The sequence below is a fragment of the Kogia breviceps genome, chromosome 2 (genome assembly GCF_026419965.1).
Source record: "Kogia breviceps isolate mKogBre1 chromosome 2, mKogBre1 haplotype 1, whole genome shotgun sequence".
Lineage (NCBI taxonomy): Eukaryota > Metazoa > Chordata > Mammalia > Artiodactyla > Physeteridae > Kogia > Kogia breviceps.
The window spans coordinates 56,762,848-56,780,734 of NC_081311.1; the positions used below are offsets into that span (position 1 = coordinate 56,762,848).

Consider the following 17,887-nt stretch of genomic DNA (forward strand, 5'->3'; position numbering starts at 1 on the left):
GAATAAAAGGGGAGTGACATTAGGGAACTCTGCTGTCTATAGGAGCTTTCACTGTCCCTGAGGTCAGGTCTGCCCTGCCCATCTTTGCCTACTCTCTTAGGCAGCCTCTGTCGCTTAAAAAGGAAAAGGCATAAAAACCACCTGCTGCTGTCAAAGGCCACAGACCACCTGCCAGGCCCCTGCATGGCCCTGCTTTCCAGAACACAGGGGGGCACTGGGGCACCTAGGAAGGCGACAGGGAAGAGTGACAGGGGTTGGTAGGGGTCGAACGAGGGTGTGTATCCTGGAGAAGGGTCCTCCTCACTCCCGAAGCCCGAGGAGCTCGGGGCATGCGGCCTGTGCAATCAACAGCTGGTCACTTCTCCCCTCCCCACTGGGGGCTCCTTTGGGAGAAATGGCCTGCCACGGGCGCCCAGACATCCTCCCCTCGGGTCCCCCAGGGCGCTCGGCTGGGGTCGCAGCACCTTGGAGAGAGGTGTCGGGTCCCGCGCCTGGATTTGGGGCTACCTTTCGCACTGCGGCTCAGGGGTGCGTGCCAGGCCGTCGCCAAGGGGTCTGCCGGCCCCCTGCCCAGCTCGGAGCCGAGGCGAGCCAGCGCGGCGAACCTCCTCCCCTCCCGTTCGGGCGGCCTGAGCCCGCGCCCGCTCCAGTTGCTGCAGCTGCTGTTGCTGGCGGCTGCGGGGAGCGCGGGGCGCGCGCAGGAGAGGCTCAGGCGGCGAGGACGGAGACGAGGAGGAGCCTGAGGAAGCGGGGAGGAAGATCGAGCGAAGGCCGAGGAGGCTTGGCGGCGCGGCGGCGCGGCTCGGGGATCCCGGGGACATGGGCTAGCGGCGGCGGCGGCGGCGGCGGGCCGGGCCAGGCGCGGTGAACCTGCAGCGGCCCGGCGCACACCGGGGCGGCGAACGGGAGCCGAGCGCAGCCGGCAGAGGAGGGCTGGCGCGGGGGCGCCCGGGAGGGGGCTGATGAGACATTATTAACGAGTCGCCGCCTAAGAAGCCCAGGGCTGCGGGCTAGCGGCGCGGGCTAAGTGCGGGGAGGGTCCCGGGCCGGAGCGCGGCGCAAACGCGTGGCGCACCGCGGGCGGGCGGCGCGGCGCGGCGCGGCGCGGAGGGCAACCGGGCCGGCGCGCAGAGCTGGGGCGGGCCCTGGGGCGGCCCGTGGCGCCCCCTCGTTCTCGGCGCTCTGGGCCCGCGCAGCCCGGGGCTAGCGGGGCTCGGGCCGGGGAGGGGAGCTGCCTGCGCGCTCCGTCCCCCTCCCCCCTGGGCGGGCGGGCCGGCGGCCGGGGGGAGGGCGGGCGGCGGCGGCGGCGGCCCGCTGTATATATCTCCGCGCACCCCGCCAGGTCGCGCACAGCTCCCCGAGCCCAGGCGCCTCCCCGCCCCCTCCCCGCGCTCCGCGGCGGCGGCGACAGCAGTAGCAGCAATATGGCTGTTGATGGGTGTTCGGGGTGGCGCTGGCGGCGGGAGGAGCTCCCCCAAGCCCCTGCGCCGGCTGCCCGTTGCTAGCTATGGCAAATGGTGGCAGCGGCGGCGGCAGCAGCAGCGGCGGCGGCGGCGGCGGAGGCAGCACTCTTAGAATGAGTAGCAATATCCACGCGAACCTTCTCAGCCTAGACGCGTCCTCCTCCTCCTCTTCCTCCTCCTCTTCTTCCTCCTCCTCCTCTTCCTCCTCGTCCTCGGTCCACGAGCCCAAGATGGATGCGCTCATCATCCCGGTGACCATGGAGGTGCCGTGCGACAGCCGGGGCCAGCGCATGTGGTGGGCTTTCCTGGCCTCCTCCATGGTGACTTTCTTCGGGGGCCTCTTCATCATCTTGCTCTGGCGGACGCTCAAGTACCTGTGGACCGTTTGCTGCCACTGCGGGGGCAAGACGAAGGTAACGCGCGCCCCGGCGCCTCCCCCCTGCGCCAGCCCCGCCGCTTCTCGGCGTCCCCTGCAGCCCACCTCCTCGCTTCTCACAGCGCCGTGCCTCCCTCCGTCCCTGCCTGCCTTCCCCTCGCCGCCTTCCCTTCCCTCCGCTCTCCTGGCGCCCGCCTGTTGGGGCTTCGGGCGGCGCGCCGGGGGTGAGGAGTTGCCCCCAACCGGTGCGCTCCGAGACGCGGACGCCCAATCCCGTTCCCTTGTTTATTGTAGGGTTGTTTGTGGCTGCGGCTGGGGCCGGGGTGGGAGGTAGGGAGAGCCGACTCAGCGGGCACCGAGCAAGCTGGGGGCCGTTCGGTGCGTGTTCCGCGCGGCTCACCTGCCCGGGCTCGGCTCCTTGTGGTGGGCGAGGGGGAGCACGTCAGCCCGCACTTTAGAAACCTGTTGGGGAGATGAGTTCGTAAAATCAGAAGGGCAGGAAAATCCTTTGAGAAAGGGAGGACATCTTTTGGACTAGGGAATCCCAGGGGAGGAACATGACCAGAGGACGTGCGGGGGACCTGGAGGGGCGAGAGAAAGTTGGGGAGATGCATCCCAGTTTTGGAGGCAACCCGCGATGCTGCCACTTTAGGAACGTGGCGAGGTCGCAAAACTGATGTCCCCTCCCTCTCCGACTCTTGGAGCAGACCCCCACCCCCACCGCAAGTTCTTCGGCATCTGTATTCTCGCCCCCCTGCCACCGCCTTCAGGTCCCCGGAAATGCCCCCGGCAGCGTGGAGCTAGAGCGGGAGGTCCGTCCGAGAGCCCGCTGAGGCCGAGGTTTTCACGCGAGCCTCCTCCCCGACGGCTTTTGAGGTGGCTGGATGTCGACTTAAGCTATTCCTGGCGCAGAGACGCCCACCAGCACCGAGGCTCACTACACCTTATGTATGGTTGCTAGGCTGACTGCCTGGTCTGTCGCCGTCGTGTCCCTAGAGATGTTCCCCCCCCCCCCACAACTGGCTGAAGGTGAGAGGTGGTGGGCAGTTTTTCATAGAAAACTGCAGGATAAAAAAGAAAGAAATGGAAAAAAGAGTGACCAAGCTGTTTTCTGTTTGACTAATTTTTAATCTAGGGGACTAACCAGCGCCAGCATTTTCAGAGGGAGGGAAGCTCAAAGGGGAATAGGAACAGTGCAAGGCCGTGGCACATCTCGGTGGGAATGCTCACACCTTTTCTAATAAAGTTAATCCGAGGATACCTCAAACTTCCACGGGGCACAGCAACTTGTAGCAGCTTCCTTAATTACTACGGGGAGGGAGTAGGTAAGATGGGGGCTATGGGTGACACACAAGGGTGAAGGGAAGCTCTCTCTCTCTCTCTCTCCTGATCATTAATTATACATTGTGTTGGGTGCTGGAGCTCAGCTGTGTTTTGTGGTAGCACATTTGTGTTTTGGAAAATACTGGTGTGTTGGAAATAAGGGAGAAAAATAAAAGCCATCGTTCGCTTCCTCCTCCTCCTACTTCTCTGGAGACCTCCAGATGTTAGTGAGTCAGTTTTCTCTGGAGTTACCTTCTTGGCCATAGCAGTTTCTCCTTACTTGTCAAGGTGGAAAGCCACCCACATTCCAGAGAAGCCATTAGGTTAAGCAAAATCCTAACCCTGAGACCCCCTAGACCCAGCCCCTTGCCTAGCCCTCCTGACCAGTGCTTATTCATGTAGCCTTCTTATTCACACATTCCCTCTCCTCTGCCTCCCCACCAGTCTTTAAGTCTGCGAGTGTTTTTCCTTTACTGAGATTCCGTGCTACCCTTAGAGGTAGAACTTGTAGTTGCATTCATCTCAAACGTTTTCTAGACTGAGTGATTTTAGGGAACTTTTTAAACGATCTCCTTATCCTTCAGGAACTGGGTAGGCTTGATCATAATGAAAACTTTTTTTCAGTGAGTCAAAATAAGTTTCAGTGTTTTTGTGATCCTGGGGTTTTAAACACAGCTTCTAAAGTCTTTTTTTACTCTAGGGGGTACATCAGTGCTACTGCAGTGCTTCTGATGAAATGCTGATTGGATCGTTCACATAAAGAGTCTCTTTCTTAAATGATGACCAAAAATAACCTCTGTAAGTTTTCTCAAGAAAATACGTTTCTGGCAATGATCACTAGAAAGAAAACAATCCCTATATATTAGGCTATATTTTGCAGCTCCAAGACGTGCCGAGTTGACTAAACTGGAACTTTCTACAAAGAATCATCTGGGACGAGAGAAGCTTGCAGTTGGTTGGGAAGATGTGAGGCCAGTATAGAATGAGATCACGTCACTTGGTACCATTAGAGTCCCCTTTAAAACATGCCCAGAATCTCTTAATACTTGTTCCTTGACTTGCTCGATTAAACAGTGAGTGTAGCGATCTCATTTTGACCAGTAGTAGTTACTTAGGCCTTTTATAAGCTTTTCTTTCTACTCTTGAGGTCTGTATTTTTTACTGCAATCATTCTTTTTTTTTTGTCCTTCATTCTTTTCGCTTTCCAAGTATTTGGTAGTCATCAAGATGCTGTTCAGAAGAATGCATTTGGCTTCAGTTTGGAATAATTATTTTCGTGTTGGGTTTCTCAAGCAAACTAAGGCTGCTTTTCCTTAGTATTCTACAAGCCCTCAGATACATTCACCCTGATCCTGGTTCAGCCCCAAGATGGTTTGACCCAGAGCTAGGGTCCAGAGGAAGGCTGGTCTTTTTAGCATCTGAAAATCTAGGGGAATAAGTTTCAGCAGGAGCTCCAGAATCACAAGCATTTGGCCTCTGGGACTGCACCATCCTTTTTGATTAAAGGAACCTGAAACTGGATGTACCTCACGAGGCATCTCATCCTTAGCTCCTTTGGCCTCCGAATCTCAAATTGTGAATGACTTTACTATTCTGAAAGGAATAGTTATGTGGATTTCTTTAGCAAATAAAGAAGAAAGAGAATCCAATTTTCCCCCATTTGGGAATTTGGGCACAGTCATTCCAGTACTATATTCTTTGCTGTACTTTTTCACATCATTGTTTGTTTCTCTGTTGGGTTTCATCAGAGCCCTCTCTTTACTTGGCCGAGACGTTTCAAGGTCTAAGCCAGTCGTAGACTGTAGTGAACAAGGAGCGGCTCTGGCAGCCTGAATAAGGTTGTGACCTTGAAGAAGTAGTTTAACCTCTCTGGTCTCTTTCCTGGTGTGTAAAATGTGGGATTGAGTTCTCTGAGTGCTAATGTCCCTTCCTGCTGTGGGACTCAGTGGAAGACAGTAGGAGTTGGCGATCTATGGGTAAAGTTTCTAGCTCAGAACATGTTCTGTAACTCTCCAGACTCGGAGTGCTTATGTGTCTTTATTTCCATCTTCTGCTCTTCCTCCAGCCCACAATCTGCTTTTCTTTAAAAAGCCTGGGGAAACTGAGGCCAGCTTCCTATGGAGCTGTGGTTTGCAGTGGGTCATAGACTCATCCTGCTGTCTGTTGGAGCTGTCCTCCCTGTAGAAGTTTGGGCTTGATTAAGGTTGGTCTGCATATAATGAATTATGGAGGTTTGTCTCCATGGCTGTGTCTGAGAAAACAACACGTTTTCTCTGTTAGACTCGTGACTAATATAAACGTCAGATCCCATTACGGCTTGGTAATTACCCAGGGTCTGGCCTGACGCATCATCCAATCAGGGCTGGAACTTCAGTGCCTCAGAATTCTTGATTCCAGATTGGCCCTGGTGCCTCATCTCATCCTGGAGATAGTCTGCATCGGACGAACTTCAGATGCCCCTTCGGATCACTGAGGGGGGCCTTGGAGAAGTGCTCAGGTCCCAGGCACAGGGGCATTCCAGGTGACCTTCCCTTGTTCTGAGAACTTTTGCTCCTTGTTCCTGGCTCTCCCTGTGAGAAATGCACACTTCCCTAGAGATGCTGCAGTCAGACAGACCCGAGTGCAAATCATGGATTCCACACTTGTTAGCTGGGCATCTGTGACTGGCAGCCCTGTTAAGCATGGTTTCTTCACATGTAAGAAGAGCATAATGATGCTTGCTTTGTAGAATTCTTATAAGGAGTGACAGTGCTGGGTATACAGCACCCAGGAAATGCCTGGCACTTAGCAGGCCTGTAAATGGGAGATATCATAGCTCCACAAAGTGGCAGGTTTTACATTTTCTCCTCAATTCCTTGAACTTCTGGCCCTGGAAGGGCACAGACTACAACAAATAGAACTTTTGAACCAAAAGGGACCTCTAGACCCTGGAGTCAATTGTCCTTGGGTCAAACAGCCAGTTAAGGTCAGATTGAGATTTGGGCTCATAGCTCTTGGCTGTTGCAAGGCTGGCAGGTCGGGGAAGGGCAGCCTAGGAGGGCTCCATGGCTGAGGGCTTGGCAGGATGGCCAGTGCTTTGATGGCGGGCAAGTCAGTGGATGAGCATGTCATCGTGGGGCTGCAGGAGCTGCAGACCTAGCAGAAGTGGAAGGTTTGGTGGACAGGGGTGGCTGTCTAATGTCCCTTGAGAAAGGATGAATTCCACCCCCGTTCTCCCCAGTCCAGAGCCCACAGACCTGTTCCCCTGACGATGTAACAGTTTCCCCACCAGGGTGCTCTCTACTCAGACCAGCTTTACCCTGATGGCCTCCAGAGTAGTATTTCCCCAAGTGTGTTCTGTGGAGCACTTGCCCTTGCAGTTACCTTGTGAAACAAAATTGTAAGTCAGGGCATATCTGCAACCCCCACTTGCGGAGTCACATCATGCGCTGGGAGAAATCCCAAGGGAGAGGAATTGGTTAAACTGCTCTTGGCCGTGCTCACTTTGAGCAACAGGGCCTAGATGTCACGCTCGCCGTGTAGCACCCCAAAGTCAGCCTGTGACCTTGGGCAAGGACGTCACCGCTTTGTGCCTCAGTCTCCTCATCTGTAAACTGGGGGTCCTAGTAGAGCTCAGCTCTTTGGGGTAGGTACTCTCAGGGACCCCACTTTATAGCACTTCCTAGGAGGACACTGGTGACTGCAAGCTATGCGTTGACCCTACTTCCGGGTGCCCAGGGGCCTTGTCCAAACATGCATCAGGAGGAAAGCAAGAGCTGCCCTTGTGTTTGGCCTGGGGGAGAAAGGATTCCAGGGGCAAGGCTCACCGCTATCTTCTTCCCTGGATGGGGACATTCACTGTGTGCCTGGTACAGAGAGTGCTTACTTTGGGTATCTCTTTCTGACCAGGGCAAAAGGAGCCTGGTGCTGAAGCAGTCAGGTTGGCATTGGATTCCAATGCCAGGACCTCCTTCCCAATGTGGGCAGCAGCGGTGTCCCAGCTCACAGTGGCAGTGGCCGTGCTAGCCTGCGAATCACAGCAGCCATCTCCACCTTCCTGGGGCTTCAGAGCTGTGGAGCCCCTGCAAGGATGCCTCTGTGGTTCCGGTGAGAAGGGCTGTGTGTGTGCCGTGATGCCGCAGCTCCTGGAGCCCTGCGGGGAGCACTGGTCTCCATGAAACTTGCTGGGGGGGTCAGGCAAGGTCAGCGTCCCACAGGACCTCTGAAATCACACAGCCTTTCTGTGCACAGCAGGGAGCAGATCAAGAGAGTGCCCTTTTTTGAGATGCTTCTGAGTGGGTGGAACCCTGGCCCTGGGCACAAGGAGAAGGAGGCTTGGGGGCCCCAGCCTGAGAGGCAGGGGTGTCCCAGCACTCCGGGGAGAAGGCTCAAGGGATGTTCAGTTGGGGTATTAGATCTGTCCCTCCCATGGCCAGAGAGCATCTAGTCCGTCCACTTCTGGGGCCTCTCGCACCTTTACATGTACACGAATCACCTGGAGAACCATTAAAATGCAGATTCTGATCCAGAAGGTCCAGGGTGGGGCCTGAGACTCTGCATTTCTTTCTTTTTTATTTTATTATTTATTTATTTATTTATTTTTTGCGGTACGCGGGCCTCTCACTGTTGTGGTCCCTCCCGTTGCGGAGCACAGGCTCCGGACGCGCAGGCTCAGCGGCCATGGCTCACGGGCCCCGCCGCTCCGCGGCACGTGGGATCTTCCCGGACCGGGGCATGAACCCGTGTCCCCTGCATCGGCAGGAGGATTCTCAACCACTGCGCCACCAGGGAAGCCCGACTCTGCATTTCTGACAAGACGCACGTGATGCCAATGCTGAGCCGACCATGCTTTGAGAAGCAAGGATCTGGTCCTTGCCTCAGTCTCCAGGCAGTCCCTCTCTGAAGACAGGGCTGTTTTTAAATATGGAAATTCTCAGCTCTTCAGCAGTGGGAAGGGATGAGAAGAGGAAGGTTCCCTGTGCCAGGAGAGCCAGGTGGAGAAAACTCGGCTCAGGCCTCTCCGCGTTGCTGCAGTTCAGCCTGGGTGCTCCCTTCTAAAGCTGATTGTTCGGGTGTCTGCTCCCTAGGAACCCACAGCGCTGTTGGTTAGGGGTTGGGATGTGGAGACCAGAGCAGCATCCTGCAGATCTATGGGGGTGGGGTCTGTACGTCGCCCATCGGGCTGTGGGCTCTCCTTCGTGGCAGTGGGTCACGCTGCAAGGGGACTTTCCGCAGTCCCGGATGGCAACTCAGCCAAACCACCTTCTTGCAAAATTAGAGGCTCGTGGTGGAGCCAGGGCTGCACTGTGGCAATGCTCCGGGAAGCCAGCTGTTGGCCGCTCCCTCCGGACTGGTTGAAGTCAGGAGGCAGTAAAACTGCCAGCCTGATTTTCCATAGGGACCTCAGTGGGCTTTTCCAAACGCAGGGTGCAACGTTGAAAGGATTGGGCTCAAGACCTGATCACGGAGTGGGGAGAGACATGCAGCACTGTGCTGTGCTACCCTCCAGTGGTACTTCTCGAGAATTCCAGCAGATGAAGCTGGAAGTAGCTCCTTTTCTCAACATACTGTCAGGGTTTTCACAGCTCATACTGTCAGGACCTTTTTCCTGGAGACGTGCTTTTTGGGTTGTTCCATCGTCAACGGGGAGAACCTGGAATAAACATTTATCAGGAGCATCGTCAGCTTAAATGAAGGCCTTGGCATGATGCCCGGCACACAGTAGGTCCTCAAATACATCCTGTGGTCATTAGTGTTGTTGTTTTGAGTTTTATTACATAGGGAGTTCATCCTCTGTTCCAGGAACCAAGCTAGGTGCTAGGGATAAAAATAAGACCCAGTTTGTTTGATGGAAGGGATAGAAAAATTCAGTTATCTTCTCATGGGGTATGCACATGTCTGGTCTCCAAGTTGCCTGCAAACCCCCTGAGGGCAGGAACTGAGTCATATAAATACAAGCACAGATATATGTTGGGAGGGCCCTTCCACAGTGATCTGTGGGAGGCTGTGTGGGAATGTTGTAGGTGCAAATACGTTTTGCTGCTCTTTTGGGTAATTTGTTAGACGCTATGGAGAAACTGGGCGAAAGGGATGGGCTTGACTCATTTCTGGATTTTAATTATTCATGCCACCCCGGTCTCCCCTGACCTGTGGGTAAGAAGAATTTGTTCACGATGAACACTTGTTCATGAGGTAGATGAGTCAGGCAGGAGGCAGAAGGACAGCTTCAAAAGGATGGCTGCTTGAAGATGGAATTTGCTTTGTTTTTGGTATTATTGGGGGCATTATGTCTAATTGCCAATTTGGAAATGTAATTGGCACTCCGGGTCCGGAAGGGATATACTTCACGTTGTCAAGCCGAGCCTCTGAATCATCTCCCTATAAGATCTCATTACCTGTATGACTAATGCTTCTTTACATGGACAAAAGCAGAATTATTTCCAACATCTCATTTACTTGGTATTCTTTACGCTGTTTCGTTGGCCTCCCTACCAGGTTTTCCCGGGGACCAGATCTGGCTGACGCTGGGCGTTTCAAAGGTAATTAACAGGAACGGTGTGTTCCTTCATTCCGCTCTTCATCCTTTCCTTGATCTCCTTTCTTTCCTGGTGATTCCCGCCAAGTCCAGGAGCAGGGGGGCTGAAGTTTGCAGGTTAGTGGACAATGAATAGAGGCTTGATCTCGCAAGCTGAGAAGCACGTGGAATTGTGACATCACAGGGGCAGAAAGGTGCTTTGGGGTCGGGGTCCTACCTCCTCCCCAGCGCCAGTGCTGGGAGCCCTCAGCCCCATCTCCAGAGGGGACAGGGGTGTTCATGGCCTTCTGAGGCCACCATTCCATGGGGCACAAACCCACCTAAGCATGAATGGAAGAGTCTTTCTCCTTGCGCTAACCCCTCTTTGCTTCTTGGCTGTTTCTAGGACACACAGAACATGTCTTGGTAGGTGATAGATTTCAAACTCTAAATCCGGCCCAAGAAGGCCCAGCACTGGGTGGGGTTTAAGTGTCAGCAATATTCTTGAGATGTAGAATGCCCTTAACTTTTGTTGCTACCGTGCAAGCCACCTTCTTTTTCTCTCTGGTGACTGCCCGATGTCCTTCTTCCCCAGGGGCGGGGAGCTTTCTCCGTGCCCTCTTCCCCACGGTTTACACAGCAGCCTGTCCTGGCTGTTGGTTCTGGTGGTTTGTCCTGTGCAATGTGTCAGGTCTTGTCAGATGCTGTGGGTGAGGATTTGGCCATCCCCGAGCCATTGGGTCGCCTCTTTGTCACTGGAATATGCCCAGTGATCCCAAAGTTCAGCTTCTTTCAGAGTTTAGTGCTGGGCTTGGCTGAGAGCAGATGTGATTTGGGGGCAATACCAGGGATCCAGATGTAGAGTGCAGATCCTTTGTTAAGGAGCCCGCATTGGACTCTGCTTTGTGGGTGTTGGCTCTTGCCAAAGGAGAGAGAGCAGACAGTGATCTTGAGCTTCTTTTTGGATCATTTACAAATACAGCTGCTCCTAGAGTTGAAGATTATTCCTCTCCACCTGCTCATCTTATCCCTTCTTCTCTGGGCTTCTATACACTACTGCTGCCATTTCTCCTATTTTGCTGAGCAGAAAGAAACCAGAAAAGAAAGAGAACATACAAGAGGGGAGGGTGAGGAAGGGCAGGGGGGAGAGGGAGATGTTCACACAAAGAAAAGTAGAATTTCTCGTCTGGGAGCTGGAGGTTGGATAAATACATAATTGGATGGATTTTGTTTTTAGTTCCTTCCCCTTTGTCTTAATGAATAAATCATGACAAATGACCTCATGCCTAAGGTGTGCAGCATTAGCATTGTATAAAGACCAGTGGAAAGAGTGCTTTCCCTTTCGGAACAGTTTAGCTTTTCAAGTGAGTTCCCTCTAATGAACTGCTAGCGTGGGGCCTGTGTGGCCCTGTGGCCCAGACACCAGGGGTTATAAGGTTTCTGGGGGCTCTTCCTCTTCGTGTACCTGTTTATGCAGGAGCAGAATTCTTCTCTTTGGGAGAAATTGCTGCATGAGTTTGTTTTCCCTTTACATGACTTTGGAAAGTAGACTTTTTTGTGGCTCTGGAAGGGGAAAAAGTAGATGGACAATGATTAGCAAATGGAGAACTCAGAGATAAGGGCCCTTAAGGCTCAGAGGAAAGATTTGGAAGATGAAAGGGTTTATCTGAGGGCCGGGGATTTTCATGACCAACATTAGCTGGCCACCACTTAATACATTGTTTTTCTTCTTTGTGCATCTGGGAGCACTTTCCTCCCAGTGCATAGAGGAATTGCTTTAGCTACCCATAAATTACGGCCGTTTCCCTCATAGATTGTGGCAGCCACAGCTGACCAGGTGGTGAGACTCTTGAAGAGTATAGGAATGGTGTCTCGAGCTGAACCCATAAGAGAAGTCAATAATTTGCCTGTCTTAAAAAAGAAACCCATTTCTAACGTTCACGTGCAACCCTATTTTCCCTGTAAGATTTCTTTTTCAATTTGTGTTCTACACTTTTGTCCTTAATCCTAAGTGTATATATATTCACTGCAGAAAATGTAGGCAAGACAGAGAGGTGTTTAAAGAAAAAAAGGACACCTCACACCCACCAGGATGGCTACTACATCCAAACCCAGAAAACAGCAAGTCTTGATGAGGATGTGGAGGAATCGGAACCCTGGTGCACCGTGTGTGGGAATGCACCGTGATGCAACTACTGTGGGAAACAGTATGGTGGTTTGTCAAAAAAATTGAAAATAGAACTACCATATGACCCAGCAATTCCACGGCTGGGTATATATCCAAAAGAAGATACTTGCACATCCCTGTTCATAGCAGCATTATTCGTAATAGCCAAAAGGTGGCAACAACCCAAATGTCCATTGATGGATAAATGGATAAACTAATGTGGCATTTACCTGCAGAGGAATATTATTCATTTGGAAAAAGGAAGGAAATTCCGACGTGTGCTACAACATGGATGCACCTCGAGGACATTATCCTAGGTGAAATAAGCCAGTCACGAAAGCACAAATACCGTGTGATCCTACAATACTTATATGAGGCATCTAGTTGCACAGACACAGAAGTAGGATGGTGGTTACCGGGGGCTGGGGGAGATTGTTGTTTAATGGATATAGAATTTCAGTTTTGCAAGACGAAAAGGTTCTGCACAATAATATGATTATACTTAACACTACTGAACTGTACACTTAAGTTGGTGAGTTGATGCCCTGTTTCAGATGACCACAGTTTCTGTGGCAAAGGAGAGGGTATCTGATGGGATCAGTAGCTTCTGAAATACCTGCCTCTCCCGCACATCGTAAGCAGCTAGCACATCAGACCTGCTGAATAGTCTCTTAGGTTATATAACATTAATCAGATTATGCTACTGGAGCCATGTATTAAATTTGAACTTGTCACACAGCTACATTACATTAACACTTCATAGATCCACAGAGTGGTAGGAGGTAGTTTTTGGGTGTTATTGAGCAAATTGGTGATGATGGTAGGACTTGACGAGGCCCGGACAAAAAATACTTCCTTAGACTTTCTATATTGTAGTTTAACTCTTATTGGAGGGTGCAGACATCTTGCAAGTATTCCTTACAAAATGAACTAAAAATTTAAGACCGTAGTTTTTGTATCTGCAGGACCAAACAGTTGATTTATGGCCATGAACCAGATAGGACAGAGATTTTTGAAAACTCTGGGAAGCTTTTCATTTTCCAGCGACAGGCAATGCAGGCACTCTGTTCTTAATTGGTCCCTTCTTTAAGTCAGGAGCTGAAATGTCATCATGCAAATCTCTCCTGAGTTGCATGGAAACTAATAAAATCACGAAGGTTTCTATTTGTACTCTATGAACACAGACTGTAATGAAACTGAAACAGCTATCTCCAGGGATGATGCTATTTTAAATGCTAGGCAAGGCTTGACAGCAATTTTAATGGTGAAAAGAGAAGCCAGCAAGTGAGCGCTTCCGTTCTTTCCTCCCTGCCCCACCAGTGACTTTTCATCTCTGCTTCTCTTTGCTTCCTGACCTCTGAAAGAATTCACTTAAAACAGAGACCTGTAGGGCTTCCCTGGTGGCGCAGTGCTTAAGAATCCGCCTGTCAGTGCAGGGGACACGGGTTTGAGCCCTGGTCTGGGAAGATCCCACATGCCACGGAGCAGCTAAGCCCGCGCTCTAGAGCCCACAAGCCACAACTACTGAGTCTGCGCACCCCAACTACTGAAGCCTGCGTACCTAGAGCCCGTGCTCCTCAACAAGAGAAGCCACCGCAATGAGAAGCCTGTGCACTGCAACAAAGAGTAGACCACACTTGCTGCAACTAGAGAAAGCCAGTGCGCAGCAGCGAAGACCTAACGCAGCCAAAAATAAGTAAAATAAGTAAATTTATATTAAAAAGAGAGCTGTAATTGCTAGGACAGCCTGTCTACCACCTGTTTTATTTTATTTTATTAAAAAATATTTATTTATTTGGCTGCACTGGGTCTTAGTTGCAGCACGCAGGATCTTCTTTGCTGCTTGCGGGATCTTTAGTTGCAGCGTGCAAACTCTTAGTTGCAGCATGTGGAATCTAGTTCCCTGACCAGGGATGGAACCTGGGCCCCCTGCATTGGGAGCATGGAGTCTTAGCCACTGGACCACCAGGGGCGTCCCTACCACCTGTTTTAGAAAACAGCACCTGATTCTCAAACTTTCTCTCTTGGCCTTTTCTCTCCCTCTTCAGACATTGCATTGATCTCCACACTTACTGTCACTTTTGTTTTGCTAAGTCTTTCTATATGAACTGGAGTAACTGGCTTTTTAGGGAAAAAAATTAATAAACTCTTGAAAGTAGTTAACTATGCATGAAGCACTCTTTTAAAACTCCTTATGTTTATTATGGTGTTTAAACCTCAACACAGTCCTGTGGAGTGAACACCTTTATGATTCCCAGTTTACAGATAAGAAGACTGAGACATACATAATACTTTTTTTTGGGGGGGGTAACAAACTTTGAGTGTTTACTGTGTGTCTTGTAGTTTCTAAGCTCTTTATATTATTTAATCCTCACAACAACCCAGTGAAATAGGTGGTATCATCATCCTCCCTTTACAGGACAGAGGCGTGGAGAAGTTGAGTGACTTGCCCAGGGTCACACACTAGTGAGGGAAGAGCCAGGTGTAAATCCAGGCAGGTGGGCAGTGGAGCTCACATGTCTAACCCCTGCACTGTTCACCTACAGTCTTACGTCATACCTCCTGTAGTGGTAGGTGGGCTCTGCTCAGCTCATCCCTGTCACGGAGTGAAGGAAACTCTGAAGACATAGGACTGAGGGGAGGAGTCATTGTGTGGAACTCAGGCGTCCATCCTTAGGTTAGATGTGAGATCCCTTGGGCAAGTTCAGAGAGTTCTGTACTATCCAGATAGAAATGAACCTTAAAGGTTATCTAGTCCTTTTACTCTCTCTATGCTTTGGTTTCCTTTGCTGGAAAGTAGGTTAATTCACCTTTTCTCTACCTGGTAGGCAGGTGTGCTGTGTGCAGTTGTGCAGGTTGCTCACTGCACAACTATAGGGCTGCTATGAGATTCACATCAAATAATACATGATTGCACTTCATGAACCAGGGCACATATACCATATCCCTGTGCTGGGGGGTAGGTGGAGGCACAGAATACTTATTGGGGCATTTTTCTGAGTATCAGTCTTCCTAGAAGTTTTGGATAAAAACATAGTTTTAATATTAACACATATATGGAAGTTATTAGGACAGTAGGATGCAGAATTCAAGCATATTTTAAAAACCTTGAGAGGGGCTTCCCTGGTGGCGCAGTGGTTGAGAACCCGCCTGCCGATGCAGGGGACACGGGTTCGTGCCCCCGTCTGGGAAGATCCCACATGCCACGGAGCGGCTGGGCCCGTGAGCCATGGCCGCTGAGCCTGGGTGTCCGGAGCCTGTGCTCTGCAATGGGAGAGGCCACAACAGTGAGAGGCCCGCATACCACCAAACAAACAAACAAAACCTTGAGAGGTATGTGTGGAGTTACGGGGACACTCATACGCAGAAGAGCGCGGAGTAGTGAAATAGTTTGACACCCACCAGCAAAGGCTTATCAGTAAACTCTGAACCGAGCATCCTAATGTGGAAAGATGCCTTATTATTCCCACATGCTATTTGCTCATATCTCAAGCTCCAAAACTGTGTTATTAAAAGAATGGAAATTCTATGAAAAGCAAATAAATATCTCTGAATTCCCTGGTCTGCTATAAATAAAGTGCATTTTGAATGTCAGTGGGACAGAGAATTTAATCTGCACACTGAGAAGGAGGTAGTGGTAGCTTATTCAGTGGTTATGAATCTTTCCCTTAGAAAGATCGATTCCTTGCCCCTCTCCACCTCCATGGCCTGAAAATACATTATTGTATCACATTATGGATTTCTTTCTAGACCATTGGGCATTGTGGCCTTGTGCCTGCCAAACCCCATGCACAGACTATTTGCTAGAGGAGACGAATGGGTCGGTCCATGAATTTTTATGAGCGTGGCTGTCCTTTTTCCACGGACACAGGGTTGTGTAAGACATCATTCCCTCCTTCGGAACACCAGTAGCCACACTGCATTATTCCAGGGGCGTCATTCACATCACAGCCGTGAATGATGCCCCTGGAATAGTGCCGCGTGCAGCTCGCACGTCCGTACACGTGACTTTTCTGGGCATCTGGCTGGGTGGGTGTAATAGTCACACGAGAAATTAAAAATACAGTGTGAGGCCCGTAGTTCTTCACGGCCAAACAAGTAAGAGAAACATCAAGAACCTGAGATTCAGGAAGGGTGGAGAACACTGAGAATCGGTCCGAGTGGGGTGGCCAGAGAGAGCCCACTGGGGGTGGGGGTGTGTGCAAGCGGACCCAGCCTGCCCGTCCCTAGGCCCAGCCCCCAGGGCAGGCTGCTTCCATGACTTCCGAGCACTGTGATGTAGGAGGCCTCCCTGGCCCCTATGCTTGTTCTTAACCTGAGCCTTTGAGACGGGGGAAAGCTCGGGTGCCATCCCATGAGTGTTCCTAAGGTCCGTGGACAAAGAATAGCAAGACCCCGAGGATTTGGAGAAGTCCTCTGTTGCTAGCTGTGCTATTTTTAGCTCCTTCCCACGGCCCCTGCTGTCTCCAGGTGTTTGTCCGCAGAGCACCCTGTGCCTGCCCAGAGAATATGGTAGTGGGAGAGCCCGGGCCGGCCTGCTAGGCTGCAGCTGTCCAGCCACCAGGCCCAGTGGCCGGGCTGGGTCTCGGAGGCTGGCAGGCTGCTGCTGGTTCTGGGTGAGGAGGCTGAGCCCGAGTAACCAGGGCCACCGTTCACCACTCCTCCCCGAACCCTGGTGCGTTGGACAGACTCAGGGGCCTGGCGATGGGCCGGCACGGGCGGGCGCTGCTTCCGCTCTGGAGCTGCCTGACCGTGTGCAGGGCGCCCAGGCCTGGGCGACATGCCTGGCCTGGGAAATGTGGAGGTGGTCTGGCCCGTTCCGCGGCTGGTCCAGACGTGGTAGAAGGCCGGTAACGACCTCACGGGTGGCCCGCCCCTTCCCTCCCAACTCTGCGCTCTGCCTCCCACGTCCTTCAAGGATGGCTCATGTGCTGGGAAGGTTAGCTTCCTGGGAAGCCTTCTCTGCTCACCTGGGTCAGGGCTCACCCTCTCCTCTGATACGCCCACCTTGTGCTCTCCGTCGGCGTGAGCATCGTCCATCAAATGCTCTCTGTGGACGGGGCTGGTGGTTTTCCTTTTCTGAGCTCCTGTGCCTCCTCCAGGTCGTCCTGGGGAGTGGGCAGTGGGTGTTGGTGGTCAGTAACAGTGTGGCCTTCTCTTGTCTTCAGAGAAGGCCCCCAGTGAGCCCTGGTATTCATGCTTTGGGGTAGTGGTCCCTTTTGAATCAGGGCTGGCTCCGTGACTTGCTCGTAATCAATAGAACATGGTGGCAATGATCCTGCAGTTTCCAAGACTAGGTCAGAAGAACCCTTGCAGCTTCCCTCTTGGCCTTTTGGAACACTGGCTGAGGAGAAGCCAGCCGCCGTATAAAGAGGTCTGACTACCCTGAGAGCACCATGTTGTGAGAAGTCCAGGTCACTTGGAGAGGCCTGGAGGATGTGCTGCCTTGTGGGGGTGGGGAGGGAGACTCTCCAAGGGGCACCAAGGCACCGGACATGGTGGGAAGAGTCCCTCTTGAAAGTGAATTGTCCAGCCCCAGCTGACATGAATCAGAGCTGAGCCAGCCAGTGCATCCCTCCCTGAATTCCTAAAAAGCATTAACAAGATAAAATGATTGTTTTAAGCCACTGTACTTTGAGGTGATTTGTTATGCAGCAGTAGATGATTGGAACAAATAACTACTATTAAAGGGTGGTCCTTCCACAAGATCTGGCTCTTGCCCTCTCTCTGGGTTCCTCAGACTGTCTTCCCAAGCTCCCTGCACCCAGCCATATAGGACTTTCTTCACTTCATTAAACTTTTTGTTTCCATACCTCTGGGCCTTCACACATACCATCCACTCTAGATGGAATTCTCTTTCCTTATCCTCTGTCTCCTATGCCACTTAGCTGAGTCCTGTTTATCCAGTGATGTGCTGCTAAGTGTTTAATCTCTAGGAGGGAAGCCCCGATTTGTTGCATTTGTCAGTTCCCATGGTGTAAGTACTCTCACCGTGGCTGATTTTAAGATATCAGCATGATGGCACAGAACATGGAGGCAGGTATGTTAACCACGTTATGTGGAGG

General features: G+C 51.8%; 1 protein-coding gene across 42 annotated transcripts in view; it reads left to right on the forward strand.

The window, feature by feature from the left end:
* The first annotated feature begins 1,258 nt into the window (after positions 1–1,258).
* KCNMA1 (potassium calcium-activated channel subfamily M alpha 1) overlaps positions 1,259–17,887 on the forward strand; it is a 773,456-nt gene continuing 756,827 nt past the window's right edge. For 25 of the 42 annotated variants that reach the window (XM_067025286.1, XM_067025292.1, XM_067025283.1 and 22 more), the window contains exon 1: positions 1,266–1,876. In XM_067025286.1, coding sequence (XP_066881387.1) covers positions 1,508–1,876 — 369 coding nt within the window. In that variant the 5' untranslated portion in view covers positions 1,266–1,507. Of the gene's footprint in view, positions 1,877–2,133; positions 3,161–3,862; positions 3,961–4,042; positions 4,273–7,050; positions 7,679–17,887 lie in introns of those variants that run through there. The other 17 variants (XM_067025301.1, XM_059053124.2, XM_059053125.2 and 14 more) reach the window with 7 other exon arrangements.